Genomic DNA, 27,812 nt, shown 5'->3' on the forward strand with positions numbered 1-27,812 from the left:
GCCATTGTTCCACACCCCTGCTGTAATAACAGATACGACGTTTGGACTCCTACACGCACAAATCACAATTCTGGTATCAAAATCAAGGTGATTCTCAACCCCATTGTCGCTCTTCTTAAACAGGTCTAGGCACTAACTTTTCATACCATTTTCCAATGCGGTCTTCTGATTAGCATGACATTATATACCCAAGTATCATCTAAATTTGTCTAGCCACCATCTTCTTTTTCTACACCAGCAAAATAATTACCGTATTTTTCGGAGTATAAGACGCACCTTTTTCCCCCTTAAAAGGGGGTGAAAATTTGGGCGCGTCTTATACACTGAATGTAGCCCCGCCCACCCACGGCCCACCCACCATTTGGCCTCTGCCTCCCAGCAATTTATCTCCTTGCAGCAAGCAGCAAGAAAAAACAGCCCATTTCAGCTTCCGCACAACCTGATTAGCACAAGTTGATTGTCCGTTGGATCGGCCTCCCAACTCTCAGCTGTTTCAGGCTACAGGGATTGCCACTGCTTATTGCTGCGTGGGCCTCTGCTGCTTGCTGCAAGGAGGTAAATTGCTGGGAGCAGATTTTTTTTTCTTGTGCTAATCAAGCTATGCTGAAAACGAAAATGAAAGTAAAGCAGGCTGTTTGCTGCAATGAGGCAAAATTGCTAAGAGGCAGAGGGAGATTTCTTTTCCTTCTTTTCCTCACCAAAAAAGGGTAGGTGCGTCTTATAGTCCAGAGCGTCTTATACTCTGAAAAATACGGTAGGCATTTTAAATTAAGCAGGCGCTAATTTCTTCTTAGCCAGTGTGATGTCTTGCTCTTTCATTTTGTGAATTACATCCTTAAGAGCAGTGGTGAAATCCAATTTTATATACTAGCCATTCCTAAAGGCAGTTTCATAGAAACAGCTTCTAACCATCCTCTGGCTGTACCAACTTAAACCCTTGGCTTACGCCAATCACGTACTGGCTGCCATATCTATGGATCAATCTTAGGTAGAAAAGATTGGGTAGATGCATAAGTCATGAGATAAAGACGGCCAAAGTTGCATTTCTTTATCTGTAACATGGACTTACTTTGGTAGACTTCAGCTTTTTCTCATACTGAAGCCTTTCCCTGTCCATTTCTCCTACTTTTAACCGCAAATCATTAACTTCCTGCATCAAATCCTGTTTCGGAAGAAAAGAAGTGAACAAAAAGATTTGAAAGTCAAGAAAACGAGGAGAAAAATGCACTAAAGACACCTGAGCCGCCGCCTTCTGTCTTCACAGTTTTAAGATGACTGCATTGCAGGCTGACTCTGCCCACTGCCAGGAGTTCAATCCTGACCGGCTCAAGGTTGACTCAGCCTGCCTGCCTGCCTTCCTTCCTTCCATTCATCCATCCATCCATCCATCCATCCATCCATGATGGTGCAGTGATTAGAAGGCAGCATTGAAGGCAAACTCTGCCCACTGCCAGGAGTTTGATCCTCACTGGCTCAAGGTTGACTCAGCCTTCCTTCCTTCCTTCCTTCCTCCCTCCCTCCCTCCCTCCCTCCAACCCTCCCTCCCTTCCTTCCTCCAACCCTCCCTCCCTCCCTCCCTTCCTTCCTTCCATCCATCCATGGTGGTGCAGTGGTTAGAATGCAGCATTGCAGGCCAACTCTGCCCACTGACAGAAGTTCGATCGTGACTGGCTCAAGGCCTTCCATCCTTCCGAGGTGGGTAAAATGAGGACCCAGATTGTTGGGGGCAATATGCTGACTCTGTAAACCGCTTAGAATGTAAAGCAGCATGAAGTGGAATATAAGTCTAAGTGCTATTGCTTTTTAGAAAATGGTGGAAATCAATGAAATGGAAATATCTACGCAAGCCAACTCAATGAAGGAAGAGCATTTTCACTCCTGAAAGCCAAAGACCATTTTCCAGAGTATTAAAGCAGCTACATCTTCTAAGACAGTCATAGCAGCTGCCTCAAAGGACATCCCTTTGGTCCAGGGGTTAGACGGCTAACTCACTGTTCACAGCCAGGAGTTCGATGCTCAAGGTTGACTCAGCATTCTGTCCTTCCAAGGTCAATAAAACAAGGACCCAGATTGTTGGGGGCAAGATGCTAACATTTGTAAACCACTTAGAAAGTGTTGTAAAACACTATGGAGTGCTATATAAGTCTAAGTGTTACTGCTATTGCTATCTTGACTTCAAAATGGACGTTGATCAAGAAACGCCATGCTTAGCAAAATAGTGAAGAAATTGACCATGGCATTTCCCCCAAAGTATTTTTTTTCAAATTTGTTTGACTCACATCTGCATCTCCGAACCTGTCTTCGTAATCCATCCTGTCCTTTTCCACTGCAGTCAGCTTCAGCTTCAGGTTGGAGACCTCGGCCATGAGATCCAACTTCTGAGTTTCAAGAGATGTTCTGCTTAGGAGCTCCTGATTTTTTTAAAAAATGAGGAGAATGAATGAATTAATGCTTTAAAAGAGGAGAGAGAAAGGTGGGGTGTCTTTGAAAGTTGTATCAAATGAAAGAAAGAGGAGGAGGGAGGAAAGAGGAGGAGGAGGAGGAGGAGGAGGAGGAGGAGGAGGAGGAGGAGGAGGAGGAGGAGGAGGAGGAGGAGGAGGAGGAGGAGGAGGAGGAGGAAGAGGAAATATTCCATCATCTGAAGAAGTTTCTAAAAGCAATCTTTAATCAGATGAAAACACCGCGTGATTAGAGGTTTTTCCCAAATGGTCTAGAATTTGTATGTTTCTATTTTTAAAAGTTTAAATGGTTAAATGGCTTGGAAATATCCATTTCATCAGAATCACTATTTAGCCAAAGGAATTTTGTTTCCTTAATTCTTTGCAACAATTAAAATCACCCTACCAATTGCTGTCTTTAAAAACGTTCTTCCGTTTTTGGAACAATATTAAGTATGGCACAAGGCTAAAACAGGTCCAGAATTGAAATAGCATTACAAACATTTGCCATTCGTTTTTAATCTTTTAGACACTCAAACATCCTATTTTGAATAGGTATTACAAATGGATCAATACTTTTTACTAAGACATAGAAAGGAAAATGTCTAAAAACCCTTTAGATTCACAGATGGAGAACGGGTGGTACCTGCTGTAGCATTTCTTCTGTCGAATTCAGCTTCTCTCTGTTTTCCTCCAGGCACAACTCCAGATCCCTGATCTTCTCTCCCTGAGCATCCACTTGGTCAGTGAGGACGCTCACCTGTAAGGAAGGAAGGAAGGAAGGAAGGAAGGAAGGAAGGAAGGAAGGAAGGAAGGAAGGAAGGGTCAGAGAAAGAAAGAAAAAGAAAGGGTCAGCGAAAGAAAGAGTCAGAGAAAGAAAGAAAAAGAAAGAAAGAAAGAGAAAGAAAGAAAGAAAGAATGAAAGAAAGAAAGAAAAAGAAAGAGAAAGAGAAAGAAAGAAAGAAAAAGAAAGAAAGAAAGAAAGAAAGAAAAAGAAAGGAAGAAAGAGAAAGAAAGAAAGAAAGGGTCAGAGAAAGAAAGAAAGGGTCAGAGAAAGAAAGAAAAAGAAAAAAGAAAGAAAGAAAGAAAGAAAGAAAGAAAGAAAAAGAAAGAGAAAGAAAGAAAGAAAAAGAAAGAAAGAAAAAGAGAAAGAAAGAAAGAAAGAGTCAGAGAAAGAAAGAAAGGGTCAGAGAAAGAAAGAAAGAGAAAGAAAAAAGAAAGAAAGAAAAAGAAAGAAAGAAAAAGAAAGAAAGAAAGAAAGAAAGAAAGAAAGAAAGAAAGAAAGAAAGAAAGATGAAAACAAATGGTGCCACTCCCTATCTCTATGCCAACCAGAGAATGTGCCATCTTCACACTCACTTGCAGGACAAGGGATTCCTTATCGCTTTCCAGACGGGTCAGCCGTTCCTGGTAGACATCTCCGTTAGCAGATAAATGTCCATTAATCTGGAAAATGAGAGAAAAAAACCCAACTGAGTTGCCTGTCACATTGCTTTCTCGATCCGTTCAAAAGACCACGGCGTGCCACGTAAAAAGGCATCACAAAGGTTGTAAGATGAGAATCCAGAATCTCTTCCCACCCACCCACACTTCCCACCACCCCGTGCCCTATGTATTTCTTTTCTGTTCATTCTTTTATGTCTCATCCAACTTCAAGATGACCCCAAAGATAATTAAGGGACTGGAGGCTAAAGCATATGAAGAACGGTTGCAGGAACTGAGCATGTCTAGTTTAATGAAAGGAAGGACCAGGGGAGACAGGATAGCAGTCTTCCAATATCTGAGGGGCTGCCCCAAAGAAGAGGGAGCCAAGCTATTCTCCAAAGCACCTGAGGGCAGGAGGAGAAGCAATGGGTGGAAACTAATCCAGGAGAGAAGCAACCTAGAACTAAGGAGTAATTTTCTGACAGTGAGAACAATTAACCAGTGGAACAATTTGCCACCAGAAGTTGTGAATTCTCCAACACCGGAAGTTTTTTAAGAAGAGACTGGACAGCCATCTGTCTGAAATGTTATAGGATTGATCCTGACAGGTTCAAAGTTGACTCAGCCTTCCATCCTTCCGAGGTCGGTAGAATGAGGACCTAGATTTTTGGGTGCCATAGGCTGACTCTGTAAAACCACTTAGAGAGGGCTGTAACGCACCATGAAGCAGTATGTAAGTGCTGCTACTCCTTCCTTCCTTCCTTCCTTCCTTCCTTCCTTCCTTCCTTCCTTCCTTCCTTCCTTCCTTCCTTCCTTCCTTCCTCTCTTATTCCCTTTCTCAATCTCCTTCTTGGTGGCGCAGTATTGCAAGGTAACTCTGCCCCCAGCCAGAGTTCGATCCTCACCGGATCAAGGTTGACTCTGTCACTGCGTTTTTGTATTTACCAGATGAGCTCTTATTTTTGAACTTTCAGACTTACCGTAGCTTGCCAAGTTCTTATCTCTAAGCTAACTGCGCATGTCCACATTCTTTCACTTTCTTCTAACTTTTTCTTTGTTCTCCGGCCAAGAGAGTTGGCCGGGAAAGCTTTGCCAAGATGTAATTAATTAGCTAGTGAGATGTTTTATTTTCTTTATAACAAATAAATGAGTTTTTCTTAGAAAATATATCTTCGGGTTTATTTTCTTAAAGTATGCTTCAAGGGAAAAGCCTCGATCCACTTCTCTAAATCAAGGTGCAATTACCCAAAAGCAGAATGGGAGTAATTGCCACCCTGACAGACTCAGCCTTCCGTCCTTCCGAGTTGGGTCACATGAGGACCCAGATTGTTGGGGGCAAGAGGCTGACTCTGTAAAACCACTTAGAGCAGTGTTTTTCAATCTTGGAAGCTTGAAGATGGGTGGACTTCAACTCCCAGAATCCCCCAGCCAGCAGCGCTTGAAGATGGGTGGAGTTGAAGTCCACCCATCTTCAAGCTTCCAAGGTTGAGAAACACTGAGTTAGGGAGAGCTGTAAAGCATTATGAAGTGGTATATAAGTCTAAGTGCTATTGCCATAAGTGTCTCGCTGAAAGACAGGCTGACAAAAGAGGGCTGTTATATAAGGATATAATTTTAGCCTTACTATTTAGACACATCTATGGAGGAGCATGCCTCAACAATTTTCCATGGGAAAATATTTCCGTGATCATGGAAAACACCAGAGAAGATTTCACTGAAGACCTACAGTCAGGAATTCAGATTGCATGCAGTCTCATCTTCCAGTAGATGGCAACTCTGGACCATTGCAAGTTGAGCTTTTTATGAAGAACTTGCAGGCCAACGTACAGCTTCTCACCTAACTACCCTATACCATTTGTCTGAAATGGTACAGGGTCTCCTCCTTGAGTGAGGGGTTGGACTAGAAGACCTCCAAGGTCCCTTCCAACTATTCTATTCTATTCTATTCTATTCCTTTTGCTTCTACTTCTCTCATTCTTCTCCTACTAACTCTTCTTTCCCTCCTTCTCCTTCTCCTTCTCTTTCTCCCTATTCTATTCTATTCTATTCTATTCTATTCTATTCTATTCTATTCTATTCTATTCTATTCTATTCTATCTTCCTTTCCTTCATTCCTTTTTTCTTTCTTTTCTTCTTTCTTTCTTTTCTTCTTTCTTTCTTTTCTTCTTTCTTTCTTTCTTGCCTTCCTTCCTTCCTTATGTTTATTTATTTATTGGTTTATTATGCCGCCCATCCCATTCTGCAACACAACTCACTTCTCACAAATACAATAACAGGGAAATGCAAAAACCCTGTAAAAAAAATTCAAGTCAAATTGCGTGGCAACACCATAGGATTTTGACAAGCATGTCACATCGCATCGCACTCATGTCGGAAGCACCAAAGCACTTCCAGGTTGAAAGGATCAGACGGTGACATCACCGTTGCCTAGGAAACGCCCACTTTGGGGCTCCTTTCATGTCCCTGGCAGGTGCTGAAGCAAAGGACGGGAGCTCATCCCACCCAGAACTCGGGTCTCGAACACGGGCTCGCTAACCTCCTGTCCTGGGTTCCAGCCACTTGAGCTACCATGCATGCTTTCTTTCTTTCTTTTTTTCTCTTTCTTTCTTTCTTTCTTTCTTTCTTTCTCTTTCTTTCTTTCTTTCTTTCTTTCTTTCTTTCTTTCTTTCTTTCTTTCTTTCTTCCTTCCTTCCTTCCTTCCTTCCATCCATCCATCCATCCATCCATCCATCCATGGTGGTGCAGTGATTAGAATGCAGCATTGCAGGCTGACTCTGCCCACTGCCAGGAGTTCAATCCTGACCGGCTCAAGGTTGACTCAGCCTGCCTGCCTGCCTGCCTGCCTCCTTCCCTCCTTTCTTTCTTTCTTTCTTTCTTTCTTTCTTTCTTTCTTTCTTTCTTTCTTTCTTTCTTTCTTTCTTTTCTTTCCTTCCTTCTTCCTTCCTTCCTTTCCTTCCTTCTTTCTTTCTTCTTCCTTTCTTTGTTTCTCTTCCTTCTTTCTTTCTCCTTCCCTTCTTCCTTCCTTTCTTTTTTCTTCCTTTCTTCTTTTCCTTCCTTCTTTTCTTTTTCTTTCTTTCCTTTCCCTCTTTTTCTCTTTCTTTCTTTCCCTTCTTTCCTTCCTTCTTTTCTTCCTTTCTTCCTTTCTCTCTGTCTCTGTCTCTCGCTCTCCCTCCCCCCACCCTCTTTCTTTCTTTTCCTCCCTTCCTACCTACCTTCAACAAGTATGTATGTTTTAAATCCTGGGGTTTTTTAAGGCTAGGCCCACTGTATTTTTTTTTTCCACCATAATTTATAATGACCTATTCACTTGTTCTCACCATTTGGTTTTGCAGCCATTCCATCAAAATCTCGGCTGTCGAATCGGGGACCTGGCACCTCAGTCCTTCTTTCTCGTCTATTTCCATCATCTCCAACAAACCCCGGAGATCTTCCACCAGGTGCAGAACACGCAAACTTCCCATGAACGGAGACGTTGGGGACTGGCAATCAAACAAGCCATTGGAGTATTCCAGAGCTTTGGACCCTGAAGGACGAGGGTGGGGAGAAGACCGTTAAACCTGCAGGTTGAGCATCAATTATCCAGGTAGTCCTTGACTTATGGCCTCAATTGAGCCCCAAATTGATGTGTCTTAAGTGGGAAATTTCTTCAGCGAGTTTTGCTCCATTTTTACAACTCTTCTTGCTGCCTTTGTTAAGTGAATCCCTGCCGTTGTTAAATTAATAACCCCGTCGTTAAGTGGCTTTCCCCCTTGACTTGGCTGGTCAGAAGGTCGCAAAAAGCTGCAACATAAATAGGAGTCGATTGCCAAGCGTCTGAATTTGGATCACATGACCATGGGGATCACATGACCACGGGGATGCTGCAAGTAAGTGTGAAAACCAGTCATTATTCCGTTGTAAACAGTCACTAAACGAACTGTCGTAAGTCAAGGACTACCGGTACTTGATCAATCCCTAGACCTGGAGAGACCATCAAATTTAGCAACTTTAAGACTTGTGGACTTCAACTCCCAGGATATCCCAAGTCAGCATGGAGTGGCTGGCTGAGGAATTCTGGGAATTGAAGTCCCCATGTCTTAAAGTTGTCAGATTTGGAGAACTCCCTGACCTCAACCACAAGAGTTCACCTCCAGGGATGAAATGTATTTTCTTTAAGCGTGCTACATCTTGCTGTCAAATATATCCCCAAATATTTAACCTGCATCTTTGATATATCCGCCAATTCTTCTTTTTGTTTTGCCAACATATTTTTAGTCAAAATCTTCGTTTTGCCTTTATTGATTTTCAAACCAGCTACTTTCCCAAACTCTCCTATTTTATCTACCAGTGTAATTATTGATATTAGTGGATCTTCGAGAATGAATACCAGGTCATCTGCAAACGCTTACAATTTAGATTCTTCTTTTCGAATTTTCATTCCTTTTATTTTATTTATTATTTTATTTATTTATCTTTTAAATTTTTATACCGCCCCCCCCTCTCCCGAAGGACTCGGGGCGGTGAACAGCCAAAATTTAAAAAAAAACATACAATATAAACATTAAAATACTATAAAAACAAAATTAAATTTATATTGGCTTCCCCCAATTTAAAACCCCTTACCCATAAAATTCAGCAATTAAAAGATTTTTAACCCAGCCCGGCTTGCTGAAATAAATATATCTTTTTCTTCTCTAATATTTCTATTTAGCACTTCTAACGTTAATATGAACAACAGAGAGGACAGTGGACAACCTTGTCTGGTATCTTTTTTTAATCTCAATAGAATCTGTCAATTCTCCATTTATCATTATTTTTGCCGTTTGTTTATAATATATAGCTTGATTGGGTAAATTTTTTACCAAAGCCCATGTGTTCCATTTGAAGCAACATAAATCGCCAATTCACATTGTCAAAGGCTTTCTGTGCATCTAAGAATATCAGAGCCAGGGATGAAATGTAGAGCTAAGGAAGAGCGTGATGGATGATCTACCTGCAATAATGCCGTCCATTTGTTCCAAAGCTGCAGCCAGCATCTCACTTGCATCTCCCATCATGGTCATCCTTCTGTAGGGTAGCCACCGCTAATATCTGGAATCAGGAGGCAACAAGGAGTTATGTAGGATTTGCCCATTTCAGAAGCCAATCTGAAACTATCTGCAAATTCAGTTCAGCATTCGCTGAACATTGGGTCAAGAACTTCTGTCTTGGGTTTAGAGACCGTTTTCACATAAGGTGTATTATCCAGCTTTGCTCTAACTCGGCACCAGAAGGCAAGATAAGAAACAACGGATGGAAACTAATCGAGGAGAGAAGCATTTAAGGAGAAGGAATTTAGGAGAAACTTTCTAAGAGTGAGGACAATTAACCACTGGAACAGTTTGCCTCCAGAAGGTGTGGTTGCTCTAGAACTGGACTAGAGTAGAAGATCTCCAAGATCCCTTCCAGCTCTATTTAGGTAGGTAGGTAAGTAGGTAGGTAGGTGGATGGATGGATGGATGGATAGAGATAGATAGATAGATAGATAGATAGATAGATAGATAGATAGATAGATAGATATTCCAATTAAGTGTAGTAAATACATCCCCTCCATCTCCTTCCATCATCCTAGGGAAGGCCAACTCCTTATGATTTCTTAAAACATGAATTTGCCCAGAAATTAATCTGCTATTTTATGCTACATTTTGTTCACATGCGTGTTCATGGACACGTAAGCACATCAGTGTAAATGTCAGAGAATAACAACAGTGCCACCGATCTGAAGAGCTGCCCAAGGCAAGCCTTCTCAATTCAACTCTCCCTTTTTAAATCCAAATAAGATTTGCAAATGCTGGCCAACGAAGGCGAAAGTACCAGGGATCGGCTACTGATCGGATGTAGGCATTCCAGCGTTACTAAACTTTGCCTGTTGCAGGGGGGAAAATCCTTCCCAGCAGAGGTGGGAGCAGAATAGAATGGAATGGAATGGAATGGAATGGAATGGAATGGAATGGAATAGAATAGAATAGAATAGAATAGAATAGAATAGAATAGAATAGAATAGAATAGAATAGAATAGAATTCTTTATTGGCCAAGTGTGATTGGACACATAAGGAATTTGTCTTTGGTGCATACGCTCTCAGTGTACATAAGCAGAATAAAATACATTCATCAAGAATAAAAAGATACAACACTTAGTGATAGTCATAGGTTACTAAATAAGCAATCAAATCGTACTAGGAAACAAGTAAAAACAATATAAATTGTAAAGATACAAGCAGCATGCTTATAGTCATAAGTGGGAAGAGACGGATACTAGTAAGGAAGAGAAGATTAATAGTAGTGCAGACTTAGTAACTAATTTGACAGTGTTGATGGAATTGTTTAGCAGAGTGATGGCGTTTGGAAAAAACCTGTTCTTGTGTCTAGTTGTTCTGGTGTGCAGTGCTCTATAGCATCGTTTTGAGGGTAGGAGTTGAAACAGTTTATGTCCAGGATGAGAAGGGTCTGTAGATATTTTCACATTTATTTGTTATATTAACTTATTTAGCTACCCAGCTCATAGTTGCAACTCTGGCAGCACACATAGGGTTAAAACCAACCCCACCCACACCCCAAAAAAGAAAGAAAAATAACATTTTAGTGATGAAAACCCATCTTAAATCAAAAGGCAAAGAAACTCACAGAGATAAGGCTGACCTAGCTATTTTGATCACTGTCTAATACACTTATTCTGCCACTCCTCTCAAGTACATGGTTCTGAATGGTGAACCAAATCAAAATAAACGCAATAGCCAACATTGTAAATAGCAGGCCACTGGCATCATCCAACTTCCAACCCCCCACGCGCAAGCCAACATTGTCAAGGTGTTACAAGGTGTTACATCGTCAAGGTGTTACAAAAATGCTTGCAGGGATGTCGTGAGTTCCAGGCATCAAGATTGGACATCGTTCATTCATAATAATATCATAACATTTTAATAACGTGAGTGAGGAAAGCTTTATAGAATAATATATAATTTGTTGGTAACCTACTTACGATGGGGGATGGGCAAGAAGGGAGGGGGAGGGGGGAGGGGAGGAAGGAAGGCAGGCAGACAGAAAGGAAGGAAGGAAGGAAAGAAAGAAAATGAGAAATGGAAGGGAAGGGAAGGGAAAGGAAAGGAAAAGGAAGGGGAAGGAAAAAGAAGGGAAGGGAAAGGAGAGGAGAGGAGGAGGAGAGGGAAGAAAAGAAAGGATAAATGGGAGGGGAGAGGAGCGGAGAGGAGGGGAGTGGAGAGACAAGGGGAGGGGAGGAGAAGAGATGGGAGAGGAGAGGAAAGGAGAGGAGGAGTAGAAGAGATGGGAGGGAAGGGGAAGAGGAAAGGAGGGGAGGGGCGGAAAGGAAAGGAAAGGAGGAAGAGGGAAGGGAAGGGAAGGGAAGGGAAGGGAAGGGAAGGAAAGGAAAGGAAAGGAAAGGAAAGGAAAGAAAGGAAAGGAAAGGAAAGGAAGGAAAGGAAAGGGAATTGATGGGGAAGGGAAGGGGGGAAGGGAAGGGAAGGGAAGGGAAGGGAAGGGAAGGGAAGGGAAGGGACGGGAGAAACTGTGCAAATTGTTTGCAAACTTTTTTGCTTTTTGCTTTGCTTGGGTAAAGTTTTCATGGTTTTGGAACAATAATGGACAGGTTAGATAGAGTTTCTCCTAAACACCAGGCCAGCTATTCTCCAACCTTCTGAGAACAAAAACATTTCAACTTTGCAACGCTTTGCACATTTTCCAGCGTCAAATATTTTAATTATACAGAAAGCACTAATCCATTCCAAGCACAAATTGCTTCTATCTGGCACGGTATGAAAGAAAACCGCAATCTGCCCATTGGGTTCAAGAAGCTTCACATCCAGATTATACCGTTTACGTAGAAAGAGATTATCAGAACTTTCTGAAGGTGGACTAAATATTGCACTCCTCTCTGCAAGATCGAGAGAGATTCTGTACCGAAAAACAGGCAAGAATTTAATTTCAAGATCTACTGAATACAGATCATCCTCGACTTACGACGACAATTGAGAGCCCAAAATTCCTATCACTAAGCGAGATGGTTGTTAAGTGAGTTTTGTCCTATTTTACGAACTTTCTCGTTAAGTGAATCACTGCAGGTGTTCAGTTAGTAACCCCGTTGTTAAGTGAATCTGGCTTCCCCATTGACTTTGCTTGTCAGATGGTCGCAACTGTCATAAATATGAATCAGTTGACAAGTATATGAATTTTAATCACATGACCATGGGGGGGGATACTGTAACGGTCGTAAGCGTGAAAAACGGACATAAGTCTCTTTTTTCAGTGCTGTTGTACCTTCGAATGGTCACTAAATGGACTGTTATAAGTCAAGGACCGCCTGTATTGAAAGTGGTAGAATGCAGAAAAGAATCCAAAAATCCCACCACAGAGTCTTAACCACTAGAAACACATTTCGTTAAAAATATTCAAGAAGAATATATAATTCTCACCCACGTAGACACAAATGTGAATTTTCGTTCTTATGGGCGCAGGACGGAGAGGGAGGGAGAGAGAGAAGGGGGGTTAAAAAAATTCAACTAAGCCTTTGCTATTTTCATCGCGGAAAAAAAAACAGAAGCAGAAAGAGAAAACATGCTCGCAAATATATAAATAGAAAACCACATACACATATACAAAAATACAAATATAGAAGGGCAGGATGGCAGCAGGAAAATTTTAATGTGTCGCGTCTCGCCCTTGAGGCCATCAAGGAGGAGTTTTATTCACGGCTCACGAGCTTTATTCGAAATTGCCCGAAAGGACGTTTTGCAGAAATTTTCACTCCCATATGGTATATTTTCCAAATCGCCCATGGGAACATCTGCCTACACACGGTTGTAAACCTTGCTCTAAATAACCGCGGCCAATTCCAAACCGAAGTAATTTCCCACGATTTTCCACGAAGCTCACCTTAAGGGCTGCTGAGTTTTGAGATCCATGTCTTAACTAGAAGATGCAAGACGGATTTTGTCATGCACACATTTCGAAAATGCCACAGTTTCTGCCCGGTTTCTATGCAATCTTGTTGCTACGGCTCGGTGCTATTTTTCGAAGTTGTCAAGAAAAAAAAAAACACAACAATCTTCGTTTTTTTTAAAAAAAACATATCAGACGACTAGGAGGGGGGGCGATTCTCCGCCCGCCACGAGACTTAAAAGCAGGGGACCACAATCAAACCCTAAATCCTACTCGGCGTTCGAAGGTGGGATGCTACGATATTTATTGGCGCCAAAATTACAGTCCTTTCCCAAAAAGCTGGGCTTTAATTAGTGTTTGTTTCAAAACGAGGAGTCGGTGACGTCGATGGTAAAAAGAGGAGTTGGGAAATATTTTTTTTTAATCATGTGGCTTTCGTGGACCAAAATCGCTTCGGGGGGGGTGGGGGTGGGTAGAGTGGAGAAGCCATGAAGACAACATCTGGAAAGCTTTGAAGATGGCTCCGGGTCACAAAAAAAATGTTTCTTGCCCCTTTCACAATCATCCCAATGGACTGAGTTGGTGTGTAACAATTGCGGGTCATCCTAGATCACGGGTGTCAAAATTAAGGCCGGGGTGCTTAATTTTGGCCCGCGGAGCCGGCCTAGAAATAGCAAAGGACCGACCCGCGGTGCCTCTGGAAGCCAAAACGGGGCATGGAGGGGCCGCGGATGCCTTTTTCGGCCTAGACAGCCTCCTGCAGCACTCTGCCAGCCAAAACGGGGCACGGGGGGGCAGCACGAGCTCCCCCTACCATTTTGGCCAGGAGGGTGCTGCAGGAAGAGCCAGTCCTGTCCCGTCTCCCCACCTACCCCCGGGCGGCCCGTGGAAGAGAACTATGGAAGGCTGATCTGGCCCTCAAAGAAATCAAGTTTGACACCCCCGTCCTAGATTCATGGCTCCTGCTAGAAGAGAGGTTGCAGCTGTGGGTGGGGAGGAGTGAGAGGGCTTTACACAGATTTGTCTAGTGCAGGGGTCACCAACCTTTGGGACCTCAAGGACCACTAAATTCATAATTTTAAATCCCGCGGACCACTAATATGATCTGCCTAATGACCGGCTGGGTGGGTGTGGCTAGGTAGTCATGTGACTCGGTGGGCGTGGTCAACTCGACGTCACTCGCGTTGAGGGGCACTTCGCCGGCCTTTTCTTGCCCCTCCCCTCCCAGCCACTCCTTGCCTGCCCACCGGGCTCCTTAGGGCCCCAACAGGAAGTAGTTGTTGGAGCTAAGCAGCCACCACGAGAAAGAGTTGGCAAAAGAGCTCAGCTCAAATTGGATCCAACCGAGAAGGAGGCTCAGCAGAAGCACCTCACTGAGGACTAGGAGCATAGGCTTTCCAAACAGAGGGAAGACCTGCGGAGTGCAAGGCCAGGTACCGGCGCCTGGAGGCTCAGTGGGCTGAGATGGTCGGATAGGCCATGATGCAGTCCCACTGGAACGAGGCCCTCCGGCTCTTTGCCACCAGCGGCACTTCCCTCCAGCCTTCGCCCAAAGCCCCACACCAGGAGGCTGAAGCAGACCCCAAGTCGGAATTTCTGTCCCCCTCTGACCCTCATACGCCTCGCCATCACGGGTGTAGAGTTTCCTGCCTGGGCAGTGGGTTGGACTGGAAGACCTCCAAGGTCCCTTCCAAATGTGGGTTTGTTATCCTGCCAAACCCAAATTAACATGCTTCAGGAAGAAAAGGGAAGGGAGAAAAGAACCACCAGCCTTCTACGAGCAAAATGAGATTTACACAGAGCAGGACTGAAAATCCTTATCAAACCTCTTTGTACTACCGAGAGCAACAAAGCACGTTCCAAAGGCCAAAGGGTTGAAGTATCAAAGTATTTAAGAGCTTCATGAAGGCTACAAATCAAAACATTTAGCTGTAGCTGTGTTCTAATTTGAACAGCTCTCCAACGCAGGCAGTCCTCGACTTATACAACGGTTTCTTTAGCGACCGTTTGAAAGTTACAACGGCACTGAAAAACAGAGACTCGCGATCGTTTTTTTGCATTTCAATATTCCAATAGTGTCCCAATATTTTATTTTTCTTTATGTACATTGAGAGCATAAGCACCAAAGACAAATTCCTTGTGTGTCCAATCACACTTGGCCAATAAAGAATTCTATTCTATTCTATTCTTATTCTATTCTATTCTATTCCATTCCATATTTTCTATTCTATTCTTCTCTTCTCTTCCCTTCCCTTCCCTCCCATCCCATTTTTTCTATTCTATTATTCTCTTCTCTTCTCTTCCCTCCCCTCCCCTTCCATATTTTCTATTCTATTCTCTTCTCTTCTCTTCTCTTCTCTTCTCTTCTCTTCTCTTCTCTTCCCTTCCCTTCCCTTCCCTTCCCTTCCCTCCCATCCCATTTTTTCTATTCTATTATTCTCTTCTCTTCTCTTCTCTTCCCTTCCCTCCCATCCCATTTTTTCTATTCTATTATTCTCTTCTCTTCTCTTCTCTTCCCTTCCCTCCCATCCCATTTTTTCTATTCTATTATTCTCTTCTCTTCTCTTCCCTCCCCTCCCCTTCCATATTTTCTATTCTATTCTATTCTATTCTATTCTATTCTATTCTATTCTATTCCATATTTTCTATTCTATTCTATTCTATTCTATTCCATATTTTCTATTCTAGTCTAGTCTATATTTTCTATTCCATATTTTCTATTCTATTCTAGTCTAGTCGAGTATATATTTACTATTCTATTCTATTCTAGTCTAGTCTAGTCTATATTTTCTATTCCATATTTTCTAGTCTAGTCTAGTCTATATTTGAGGGGTTGTCACAGAGAGGAGGGGGTCAACCTCTTCTCCAAAGCACCCAGAAGGGCAAGACAAGAAGCAATGGATGGAAACTAACCAAGGAGAGAAGCAATCTGGAACTAAGGAGAAATTTCCTGGCAGCAAGGGCCATTAACCAGTGGAACTCCTTGCCACCAGAACGTTGTAGGTACTCCATCACTGGAAGTTTTCAAGAAGAGTCTTGAGGTCTTCTAGTCCAACCCCCTGCTTAGGCAAGAATCCCTACACCATTTCAGACAAACGGTTATCCATCATCTTCTTAAAAACGTTCAGGGTTGGAGTTGGACAACACAAGGAGTTGGACCTACAAGGTTCCTTCCAACTCCAGTTATTCTTTACTAGTCCGTATATTTAGAGACAAGATGCTTGAAGATTCATATTAGAAATAGAATAATTGTTTTTCATGTGATGTTTATATTTAGTCCTCAAACTATCTCCGCTTTGGTTTCCATGGTTAAAATTACCACTGGTGTGTTTTCAACTCACCCCCTCCTTAGAATATGTGGTGACAACTGGCAACTGCAGGGAGGGGGTACTGAGGCAAGCTATTCTTAGTGAAGCAAATAAACGTGAAAACAGTTGCATTCAATACAGGTGGTCCTTGACTTACGACCACGATGGAGCCCCAAATTCCCGTTAAGTGAGACATGATGTTAATTTGCCTTACTGTACGGGTTTTTTTTTCTTGTCACAGTTGTTAAGTGAATCCTTCCGTTGTTAAATTAGTAACATGGCTGTTAAGTGAATCTGGCATCCCCGTCGATTTTGCTTCATCAAACGGTCGTAAAACAGGATCACGTTTTTCCCTGGGACGCTGCGACCGTCATAAATATGAAGCAGTCGCCTAGCGCAGGGGTCAGCAACCTGTGGCTCTGGAGCCGCATGTGGCTCTTTGCGCCCTCTGCTGTGGCTCCCTGTCAGATGATCCCACCACTGGCTGGCTCCGCCCCTCCCAGTCACTCCTCGCCTGGCTTGAGAAGGTAAGGGTGACAGCAGGGGATGGAGAAGCGGCCAGGGCAGAGACAGAGAGATACAGAGAGAGGGGAAGAGAGAGAGACATAGAAAGATACAGAGAGAGGGGGAGAGAGAGAGACATAGAGAGATACAGAGAGAGGGGAAGAGAGAGAGACATAGAGAGATACAGAGAGAGGGGGAGGGGGGAGAGAGAGAGAGAGAGACATAGAGATACAGAGAGTGAGTGAGAGAAACATAGGAGCCACAAAACCTGGGTGGGCGTGGCCAACTCGATGTCACTCACTTCCACCGGTAATATGACCCTCCCCTAGCCACACCTACCCAGCCAGTCATTAGAGCAGAGAACCAGTGGTTAAAAAACACTAGGAACCACAAAATCCTTTTGACATCTCTCTCTCCCCTCCCTTCCTCCCTCCCTCCCTTCCCCACTCGCCCTCTCTCTCTGTATCTCTCTATGTCTCTCTCCCCCTCTCTCTGTATATCTCTGTCTCTCTCACCCTCTCACCCTCTCTCTGTATCTCTGTCTCTCTCGCCCTCTCTCTGTATCTATGTCTCTCTCGCCCTCTCTCTGTATCTATGTCTCTCTCACCCTCTCTCTGTATCTCTCTATGTCTCTCTCTCACCCCCTCTCTCTGTATCTCTCTATGTCTCTCTCACCCTCTCTCTGTATCTCTGTCTCTCTCGCCCTCTCTCTGTATCTATGTCTCTCACCCTCTCTCTGTATCTCTCTATGTCTCTCTCCCCCTCTCTGTATCTGTCTCTCTCACCCTCTCTCTGTATCTCTCACCCTCTCACCCTCTCTCTGTATCTCTGTCTCTCTCGCCCTCTCTCTGTATCTATGTCTCTCTCACCCTCTCTCTGTATCTCTCTATGTCTCTCTCTCACCCCCTCTCTCTGTATCTCTCTATGTCTCTCTCACCCTCTCTCTGTATCTCTGTCTCTCTCGCCCTCTCTCTGTATCTATGTCTCTCACCCTCTCTCTGTATCTCTCTATGTCTCTCTCCCCCTCTCTGTATCTGTCTCTCTCACCCTCTCTCTGTATCTCTCTGTCTCTCTCACCCTCTCACCCTCTCTCTGTATCTCTGTCTCTCTCGCCCTCTCTCTGTATCTATGTCTCTCTCACCCTCTCTCTGTATCTCTCTGTCTCTCTCTCACCCCCTCTCTCTGTATCTCTCTATGTCTCTCTCTCACCCCCTCTCTCTGTATCTCTCTATGTCTCTCTCACCCTCTCTCTGTATCTCTGTCTCTCTCGCCCTCTCTCTGTATCTATGTCTCTCACCCTCTCTCTGTATCTCTCTGTCTCTCTCTCACCCCCTCTCTCTGTATCTCTCTATGTCTCTCTCTCACTCCCTCTCTCTGTATCTCTGTCTCTCTCACCCCCTCTCTGTATCTCTGTCTCTCTCTCTGTCTCTCACCCCCTCTGTATCTCTCTGTCTCTCTCACCCTCTCTCTGTATCTCTCTGTCTCTCTCTCTCTCTGTATCTATGTCTCTCTCTCACCCTCTCTCTGTATCTCTCTGCCTCTCTCACCCTCTCTCTGTATCTCTCTATGTCTCTCTCTCTCTCTCACCCCCTCTCTCTGTATCTCTCTATGTCTCTCTCTCACCCCCTCTCTGTATCTCTGTCTCTCTCTCTGTCTCTCACCCCCTCTGTATCTCTCTGTCTCTCTCACCCTCTCTCTGTATCTCTCTGTCTCTCTCTCTCTCTGTATCTCTCTATGTCTCTCTCTCACCCTCTCTCTGTATCTCTCTGCCTCTCTCACCCTCTCTCTGTATCTCTCTATGTCTCTCTCTCTCTCTCACCCCCTCTCTCTGTATCTATGTCTCTCTCTCACCCCCTCTCTCTGTATCTCTCTGTCTCTCTCACCCTCTCTCTGTATCTCTCTGTCTCTCTCACCCTCTCTCTGTATCTCTCTATGTCTCTCTCTCTCTCTCTCTGTATCTCTCTGTCTCTGCCCTCACAACTTCTCCATCCCGCACTGTCGCCCTTACCTTCTCAGGCCAGGCCAGGAATGACTGGGAGGGGAGGGCGAGGGGCGGGGCCAGCCAGTGGTGGGATCACCCGACAGGGAGCCACAGCAGAGGGCCCAAAGAGCCACATGTGGCTCCGGAGCTGCAGTTTGCTGACCCCTGTGTTAGGAGATGGACCAGAAATGGGGGGAGGGGGGGACTGAGGTTCTGCCTTAGGCATGGAAGCCATCTGGTGACCTTGGGACAGTCATTCCCCTCTCTGCTCAAATCAGTGTCAGCCTCGGTGACAGCCAGCTGATGAACACAATCCCTGGTTGTGTTGTGTCATGCACGGAGAGATTCGTTCTTAAGTCTTGAATGAATGAAGAATGCAAGAGGCAGAAACAAGGGGACTTAACAACCGAGAAGGAGAAACCCTAAGGATCAACCACAATGCATCTCTCAGGTCCTAAAATATGTAACTTCAGGGAGACGTGAATAAAACTCCCAAATAAATAAAACTCCCAAATGAGAAAAAGGCAAGCTATGATAACTTAGAAATCAATATTTCTCAGTCCCTGAGGTCAACAAGAGTTTTCAGCCTTCGCAAAGATGGGAGGGAGGGAGGGAGATGGAGGGAGGAAGGGAGGAAGGATGGGAGAAAGGGAAAAAAGGAAAAAAGGGAGGAAAACAGAAAGGCAGAAAGGGAAAGGGAGGGAGGGAGGGAGGGAGAAAGGAAGGGAGGGAGGGAGGGAGGAAGGGAGACGGAGGAAGGGAGGAAGGAAGAAAGGAAGATGGAGGGAGGGAGGAAAGATGAGGGAGGAAGGAAAGATGAGGGAGGGAAGGGGGGAGAGAGGAAGGAAGGAAGACAGACGGAGGGAGGGAGGGAGGAAGGAAGATGGAGGGAGGGAGGAAGATGGAGGAAAGGAGGGAGGAAGGAAGACGGAGGAAGGGAGGAAGGAAGATGGAGGGAGGGAGGAAAGATGAGGGAGGATGGAAAGATGAGGGAGGGAGAGAGGAAGGAAGACAGACGGAGGGAGGGAGGGAGGAAGGAAGATGGAGGGAGGGAGGAAGATGGAGGAAAGGAGGGAGGAAGGAAGACAGAGGAAGGGAGGAAGGAAGATGGAGGGAGGGAGGAAAGATGAGGGAGGATGGAAAGATGAGGGAGGGAGAGAGGAAGGAAGGAAGACAGACGGAGGGAGGGAGGGAGGAAGGAAGATGGAGGGAGGGAGGGAGATGGAGAGAGGGAGGGGGAAAGAAGGGAGGGAGGGAGGGAGGAGGACAAGGCAAAAAGACAAAGAGAAGGGAGGGAGGGAAGAAGGGAAGGCAAGTACAGAGTAGAAAAAAACCTAAGACAATAAACAGGGAAACAGGGATTAAAACTGGGCTAAATAGTCGCGTGGAGCTTGTGTTTCTTAGCAACCTGTCGATGAAAACGGAGCAAGAGCAGAACGGAATTGTCATAATGTAAGAGAACAGATATGCACATCCAATTAGTATAATATCAATTACCCGTTAACACGTTCATATCCATTACGACGCCTTCGTGGCCTGCTCTTGAGCATACTCTACATATCTACATTACACGTGGAAAAAGGTACCCTCAACCGCTGCGCCAGACGTGACCTCTTTTTTTCGGCTTCTATTGAAACTAAAGGATGGGTGCCAAGCTTCCGTTGAGCCATTTCACCCCTCCTGAGACCCTGGTGGTTTTCCCCACGCGGGAGTCGTAATTCTACTTTTGAATTAAGGAAGTTCAGTATCAGTGGCATGGCCCAACATCTGTAGCCGCAGGGCGCTGCTCAGCAGTTTTCCGTGGGTTTTGATTCTTTTTGAAGATTATTGCTAAGAAATATTTTCATTGAGTTGCTGCTGACCAAAGTTATGTAGCTGGGACGAGCTTTGGCCTCAATCAACGTTGCCTTTAGCGGGATTTCCTCTTGATCTAAACAGCCCCTAAGAAGTCTGGCATTTCTCATTTCCTACATCGTCCCGTTTCAGACATTCATTATATGGCTTAATAACAGCGTCCAGGAACGGGCAGACCACAAGAGAACATTTCCTTCCCAAACAATCGGAGGTTAGAAAGAAGAGACCATAAATCACGGGTCTATTGGGATCGGCCTTCTACGGCTGAAGGAAAGGCAGAAGATGGGAAGGCTGATGTTGATCGACGTCGATATTCCAGAAGATGAATATTCCTGCTGCTAATTGGAAGTGGAGAAGGGGTTGAATTATCTGATTTGCCTGTTGTTAAGAAGTGGGTTAGAGACGGGAGAGTTGGTTAACGAAGAGGAGGTGAAGAGATTGGGAAATCGTTTATCCTTATATGAAGGTGGGAAGTTACTTTCTTGTGGGGGAGAATGGCGGTGGTGGTAGAGGAGGAGGAGGAGGAGGAGAAGCAGAAGCAGGAGAAGAAGAAGCAGGAGCAGGAGAAGAAGTAGGAGCAGAAGAAGAAGGAGGAAGAGGAGGAGGGGGAGGAGAGGGAGGAGGAGGAGGAAGAAGAAGAGGAGGAGGTGGGTAGGAGGAGGAAGAAGAAGAGGTGGTGGTGGTGGTGAAGGAAAAGGAGAAGTAGAAGAGGAGGAGGAGGAGGAGGAAGACGAGATGGTGGTGGAGGAGGGTAGGAAGAGGAAGAAGAGGTGGTAGTGGAGAAGGAGAAGGAGAAGGAGGAGAAGAGGAGGAGGAGGAGGAAGAAGAAGAAGACATGGTGGAGGAGAAGGAGGAGGAAGAGGTGGAGGAGGAGGAGAAGGAGGAGGAGGAGGGTAGGAGGAGGAAGAAGAGGTGGTGGAGGAGGAAGAAGAGGTGGTGGAGGAGGAAGAAGAAGAAGGAGGAGGAGGAGGAGGAGGAGGAGGAGGAGGAGGAGGAGGAGGAGGAGGAGGAGGAGGAAATCATAATGGTAGTGGTGGTGGTAGAGAAGGAGGAGGAGGAGGAGGAAATAATGGTAGTGATGGTAGAGGAGGAGGAGGAGGAGCAGAAGCAGAAGAGGAGGAGGCGGAGAACACCATCACTGATTTAGCAACTTTGAAAGACTCCAAAGGCGAAGCTGGACTATTAAGCTCTTTTGGCAGCTTCTAGTCACAGCCAGAACAGAAAATTCACCCTCTTCACAGCTATTCCATCTTTTCTATTCATCGATAAAAATTATATGATGAAACGGAAGAATCCTGCCAAATGCTACCATCCTATTGCTTATGAGGAAGCCCAGATGGGAATGTCCAATTACGTAGCCACTCTTGGAACAACAGCCAATCTATTTATTTATTCGATGTTCTATGGATTGCAGAGGGCCAATTCCCTCTATTTATCTGCATTCTTATTATGTATATTTCCTTTTCCTAGTTTGTTTTCTGTTCTCTCCATCAGCACAGAACTTCATTTCCGGAAAGTGACCTTCTGAACTTTTTATATCTTTTGTACCTTCTGAGACACAGAAGGTGTGTCTCAGCAGTGTCTGAGCAGCGCTGGCTGGGGGATTCTGGGAGTTGAAGTCCACCCGTCTTCAAGCTTCCAATGTTGAGAAACACTGCTTTAAGAAGTCTACTCCTTAAAGTATCTCTTTAAAGCATCTGCAGTTTTATCCTGACCTGTGAAAAGATCTGGGAAATGATAAAAGAATAGGAAGAAGCTGGACTTGGGTGAACTCCAAAACACTTCCTTGAGATTAAGCATTATTACACCCTTATTAAATTATACGTAATGTTGTTGTACATAACATGCAAGATATGCATGGGTTTTGCTGATGAAGACCGATTTCTACGCTTCTCAATCAAAGGTTTTCGGCAGGCCTAGGTGTGCCTACATGTCATCTCTCCTGCGAGTTGCGTTGGCTGCCAATTTGCTTCCGGATCATACTCAAGATGTTGGTTGTCTCCTTTAAAGCCCTATGTGACTTGGAACCAAGTTATTTGAAGGAGCGTCTTCTCCCGGTTACATCTACTTGACCTATCAGAGTGGGGAGGCCAGGAATGTTATGGGTTCCCTGTCCTAAGGAGATCCATCTAGTCGGACCCAGAAGAAGGACCTACTCTGTGATGGCTCCCTGAGGAACATCATCCCCATGGAGATAAGATTGGTCCCCATTTTGACATTTTTTCGCAAGGTCCTGAAGAACTGGCTTTGTCAACGGGCCTGGGGGAACCCTGGATGGAGACCATCAAGTGGCTTGATGGATTGTTGTCACCAGGGAAGTGAAAATTCATTGTTTTATTGTTTTTATATTGGGTTCTTATCTTTGTCAGCTACCCAGAATCACTAAGGGAGAAGGGAACGGACTACTCACAAGGGAAGAAGACCTGACATAACGTTGAGGGGCTCCAAGCTTCTTATCTCTTCAGTTGTTCAGGGTAACTTAATCCATACAAACATCAGATCCCTGGAGATGGGAGAAGAAGACAACCCAACTTAGGACAGGCCAAAAGAGGCTTACAAGCCGATCCTCGCATCCATAATTGTGACAGCATCCCCAGAGATACGTGTTCAGAATTCAGGGGCTTGGCAACCAGGATGTATTTACAAAGAGTTGTAGCATCCCAGGATTATGGGATCAACATTTGCGACTTTATCACGCAACTTTGGACCAAGGAAAATTAATAGGGGGGAAGTCGGATTCGCTTAATGACATGATTCGCTTAACAACAAGCAGCGGCAAAAAGGGTCATATACCTGGGACCCATTATCTTAATAGCCGCCTGGCTTAGAAACTGAATTTCTCGTCCCAATTATGGCCATAAATCAAAAGCTATCTATGTATCATTGCTTTCCCAAATTTTGTATCACAATAATCTCCCAGCAGTTATCATATACAATACTTTTAATATTAATAAAATAATTTATTTATTTATTATTATTATTATTATTATTATTATTATTATGTATTATTCCTTTTCTAATGCTCATATGCAATATAAAATTATCATATACATTATCATATGCAATATTAATTATTCCTTTTCTGATTATCATATGCAATATAGTTATTGTATAGTTATCATATACAATTATTCCTTTTCTGATTATCATATGCAATATAAAGTTATCATATACATATACATATACAGTATTTATTATTCCTTTTCTGATTATCTTATGCAATATAGTTATCATATACATATACATATACAATATTAATTATTCCTTTTCTGATTATCATATGCAATGTAGTTATCCTATACATTATCATATACAATATTAATTATTCCTTTTCTGATTATCATATGCAATATAGTTATCATATACATTATCATATACAATATTAATTATTCCTTTTCTGATTATCTTATGCAATATAGTTATCCTATACATTATCATATACAATATTAATTATTCCTTTTCTGATTATCATATTCAATATAAAGTTATCTTACAGTTATCATATACAATATTATTCCTTTTCTAATTATATATACAATATAAAGTTATCGTATACATTATCATACGCAATGTTCATTATTCCTTTTCTGACGATCATATGAAACATAAAGTTATCATATACATTACCCTACGCAATATTAATTATTCCTTTTCTAATTATCATATTCAATATAAAGTGATCGTATGCAGCTATCATACACAATATTAAATACTCCTTTTCTAATCCCACCTCTGTAACACCCAGGTCTGTAGGAATAATTCACGCTCGAAGGAGTTTCGACGCTGCCCGCCGGTATAAAAATAAAAGTCACAGGAGCCCAAAACCAAACTAAAAAAAAAAAAGCTATTTCTTTTAAGCACAATATACAGAATCAGTTGCTAGGCGTTTATATTCCTTCATGAAATTCAGATTTCTCCGTCGCTATTCCTTCCGAATCTGCTTATATAACTAACACAAGGTGGTTATTTTTTATTTTTGTGCACCTTGACACAATGCATGATTGCAGGGTTTAAACCCTGCCTTCTAAATCACAGTTTTTAAGAAAAGCACATAATTGGCAAATAACGGGTTCCCCCAGAGGCAGACCACAAAAAAAAGCAGAATTTAAAAAGCTCCTGTACAAAAATGTCAGACTGCAGAAAACCTTGCTCTACAATAATTCAATCTCCAAAAGTCAATCTTCGGGTTTCTTTTTTTTTCTTTTTCCTCTTCTTTTGTGACAAAAGGCTCTCTGTTTCCCATAATACGTCTGTACAGGAAATCCTCGACTTATGACAGTTCGTTTAGTGACCGTTCCCAGTTACAACGGTGCTGACAAAAAGCGACTTAGGAATGTTTTTTCGCTGCAGCTTCCCCCCTGGTCACGTGATCAAAACTCAGATGCTCAGGAAACTGACTCATATTTATGACGGCTGCAGCGTGCCGGGGTCATGTGATCCCCTTTTGCGACCTTCTCACCAGCAAAGTCAAGGGGGATGCCAGATTCACTTAACAGCCATGTTTCCAATCGAACAACTGCAAGTGATTCAATTTAACAACTGTGGCAAGAAAAACGGGATAAAAAATCATTTAACAAATGTTTCGCTTAGCAACAGAAATGTTGGGCTCAATTCTGGCCGTTAAGTCGAGGACGACCTACATTCTCGTCACAGCATGAAAAAAAAATGTAATAAACTACATTTTAAACCCTGTGATTTTAATACCAGCTCATTCTTAAGGACAGAGGATTCACATGGATTCATTTGATTAGCTTAAGTCTTAACTCCTTGTTTCTCTAGAACTGTGATGGGGAACGTATGGCACATGTGCTGGAAGTGGCACGCAGAGCCATCTCTCCAGGCACGTCAGCTGTCGCCCATTGCTCTTCCGGGTTCTGGCTGGTCTTTGCATGCGCGGGAGCACCAGGAAGCTGAGCTTCCAGTTTCCGGCACATGTCTGTGCTCCGGCCGGCTGGTCTTCGCGCAGGCATGCACACTAGAAACCGGAAGACTAGATGACTGGCACGCATTTGCAAGCCGGAAACCAGAAGCTCGGCTTCCCAGTGCATGCATGCGTGCCGGGGAACTGCTCTTCCAGTTTCCAGCACTCTCGCGCATGTGCGCCAAGGAGCTGCTCTTACGGTTTCCGGTGCTCCCACACGCACATGCCCATTTCAGCACTCGGTCCCAAAAAGGTTTGCCAACACTGCCCTAGACGCTAAATTTCTTTCTATGGAGATCCTCCATCATCCAGGTCATGGTTGTCCCAAAAGTGCTTTTTCAAGAGGCAACTGGACTTTCTTGGATTTTTTCCCTGAAGACGTTTCGCTTCTCATCCAAGAAACTTCTTCAGTTCTGACTGAAAACTGAAGAAGCTTCTTAGATGAGAAGCGAAACGTCTTCAAGGAAAAAACTGTTGTGGTCCGCCAACTGCCTGCGGAGCTGGCAGCAGAGTCGGACAGTGAGGATGCTGGGGAGGAACATGGGCCAGTCCTGGAGTCTGGGGAAGGCTCGGAAGAGGGCTCTGCGTCGGAGGCAGAGATGGGACCAGGGCCATCTGGGAGTGATGCACAGACTCCGGAGCCTCCAGAGTTGGCAGGAGAGAGGCAGAGGAACAGGAGGAGCCTGTTCCTAGTGTGCGCATGCACAGAGCTGCCAGAAAGCAAGAACAGGTAAAACAAAAGGGACGACTGGGGAGTAAGGCCTGGAGATGATTGGCCCCTCCCATAAGGCTTAAAAGAGGAGCAAAGGCACATGGGCCCTTTGCAGGAAAGCAACGTTGTTAATTCTGTTCCCAGTCGGCATCTCTGTTTGATTCTGGACTCCGTGTGGCTTTGCCAAGTAGGTCTTTGGCGGTGTGTCAAGGGAGATAAAGGTTGGTGATTATCCCAAAGGACTTTTTTGCAGCTTATTGGGACTCAGCTGTGAATGAACGTAATTCACAGCTGTTGCAATAAAAGAGGTTTTTGGGACTACTCCTGTGTTTTAATGACTCAGGAAGCCCAGGTCACAACAAAAAGAAGAAAGTACAGTTGCCTCTTCGAAAAGCACTACAATTTGGGGACTACAATTCTTTCATCTGTCTGATCATCCTTAGCGAGGAGATCTTTTTTTTTTTTTTTCATTTCTGATTTTCTCAGGCCATGCAGGATTTCGTTGCAAGACCCAGGGCTTGATCACAAAATTCCTTGCCAGAGCTGAAAATAGGAAATGAGAAGTTAGAAGAAGTCTTTTTTTTTTTTTAATACGTCTTGAACATCTGATTACTATCCCAGTGGTCGGTTAAATTGCTCCTTCTTTGAAAGACAAAAACTCCACTCCAAATTTGCCTTTTTTTTTCCTGCAGGAACATCTGGAATCTCTGCCTCTCCTTACAAACTGGAGAATATACTAGATTTTGACTTCCTGCTGAATATAACATACTGAAAATTCAGTCCCCGATTGAAATACAGGTAGTCCTTGACTTACTGCCACAATTGAGCCCAACGTTTATGTTGCTAAGTGAGACATTTGCGAAGGGAGTTTTGCCCCCATTTTACAACCTTCCCTGCCACGGTTGTTAAGTGAATCTGGCTTCTCCACTGACTTTTGCTTGTCAGACGGTCACAAAAGGGGATCACAGTGACCGTGGGACACTGGGACCGTCATAAGTATGAGTCAGTGGCCAAGCCTCTGACTTTTGATCACCTGATGATGGGAAATGTTGCAAGGGTTGTTAAAGTGTGAAAAATGTTCATAAGTCCCTTGTTTTAGGTACAGATGCAGATAGATACAGATTAACAGAGTTGGAAGGGGCCTTGGAGGTCTTCTAGTCCAACCCTCTGCTTAGGCAGGAAACCCTACACCTCTTCAGACAAATGGTTATCCAACATCATCTTCTTAAAAACTTCCACTGAGGATTTTGAACATTCTGTTGCAACTGGGATGTTATGGTACCCTAATATAGGTGATGGAGTCAGCAATCCAGTGGAAAGACATCAAAGAAGACATTATATGGATTATAAGTTTAAAGTCATTGATTTTATCTATATAAGGGAATATTTTTTTAGTAGGGTGGGCAGAAGAACAAAGATATTAAGAATTGTTGTGTGTGGTAATTTTGTAGGAAAGTGGCTAGTTTATTGATTGTCTAGTTTAAGAAAAGGGATGCTTAAGAGATATATTTATGGGAGTGGAGGAAATGGATAGAGTTGAACAAATGTAAAACTAGAATTCATGGGGCAGGTTGCTTTGAAATGTCATATTAATATACACAAAAGATTAAATGTTAAAGTAGGATTTATTATATAGTTTTAAAGTGGATGGTTGTTTTGAAATGTTATATTAATATATAGACATAAGTATGGGGGAGGAGAAAAAAGGGCAGATTATCGATAAATCGGGAGTTATAATAATGCTACTGTATTAAATTA

General features: G+C 43.7%; 1 protein-coding gene across 40 annotated transcripts in view; it reads right to left on the bottom strand.

The window, feature by feature from the left end:
- Nucleotides 1-27,812, bottom strand: part of PPFIBP1 (PPFIB scaffold protein 1) — a 98,067-nt gene that overhangs the window by 41,479 nt on the left and 28,776 nt on the right. For 19 of the 40 annotated variants that reach the window (XM_087873433.1, XM_087873427.1, XM_060694891.2 and 16 more), the window contains exons 2-8: nucleotides 22,832-22,924; nucleotides 8,836-8,933; nucleotides 7,181-7,386; nucleotides 3,798-3,884; nucleotides 3,085-3,198; nucleotides 2,280-2,411; nucleotides 1,070-1,162 (exon numbers count right to left, since the gene is read on the bottom strand). In XM_087873433.1, the coding sequence (XP_087729559.1) occupies nucleotides 1,070-1,162; nucleotides 2,280-2,411; nucleotides 3,085-3,198; nucleotides 3,798-3,884; nucleotides 7,181-7,386; nucleotides 8,836-8,905 (702 nt within the window). In that variant the 5' untranslated portion in view covers nucleotides 8,906-8,933; nucleotides 22,832-22,924. Of the gene's footprint in view, nucleotides 1-1,069; nucleotides 1,163-2,279; nucleotides 2,412-3,084; nucleotides 3,199-3,797; nucleotides 3,885-7,180; nucleotides 7,387-8,835; nucleotides 8,934-21,969; nucleotides 22,149-22,831; nucleotides 22,925-27,812 lie in introns of those variants that run through there. The other 21 variants (XM_087873448.1, XM_087873447.1, XM_087873443.1 and 18 more) reach the window with 6 other exon arrangements.

Source organism: Pantherophis guttatus, chromosome 7 (assembly GCF_059756535.1).
Source record: "Pantherophis guttatus breed Tessera chromosome 7, ASM5975653v1, whole genome shotgun sequence".
Taxonomy (NCBI): domain Eukaryota; kingdom Metazoa; phylum Chordata; class Lepidosauria; order Squamata; family Colubridae; genus Pantherophis; species Pantherophis guttatus.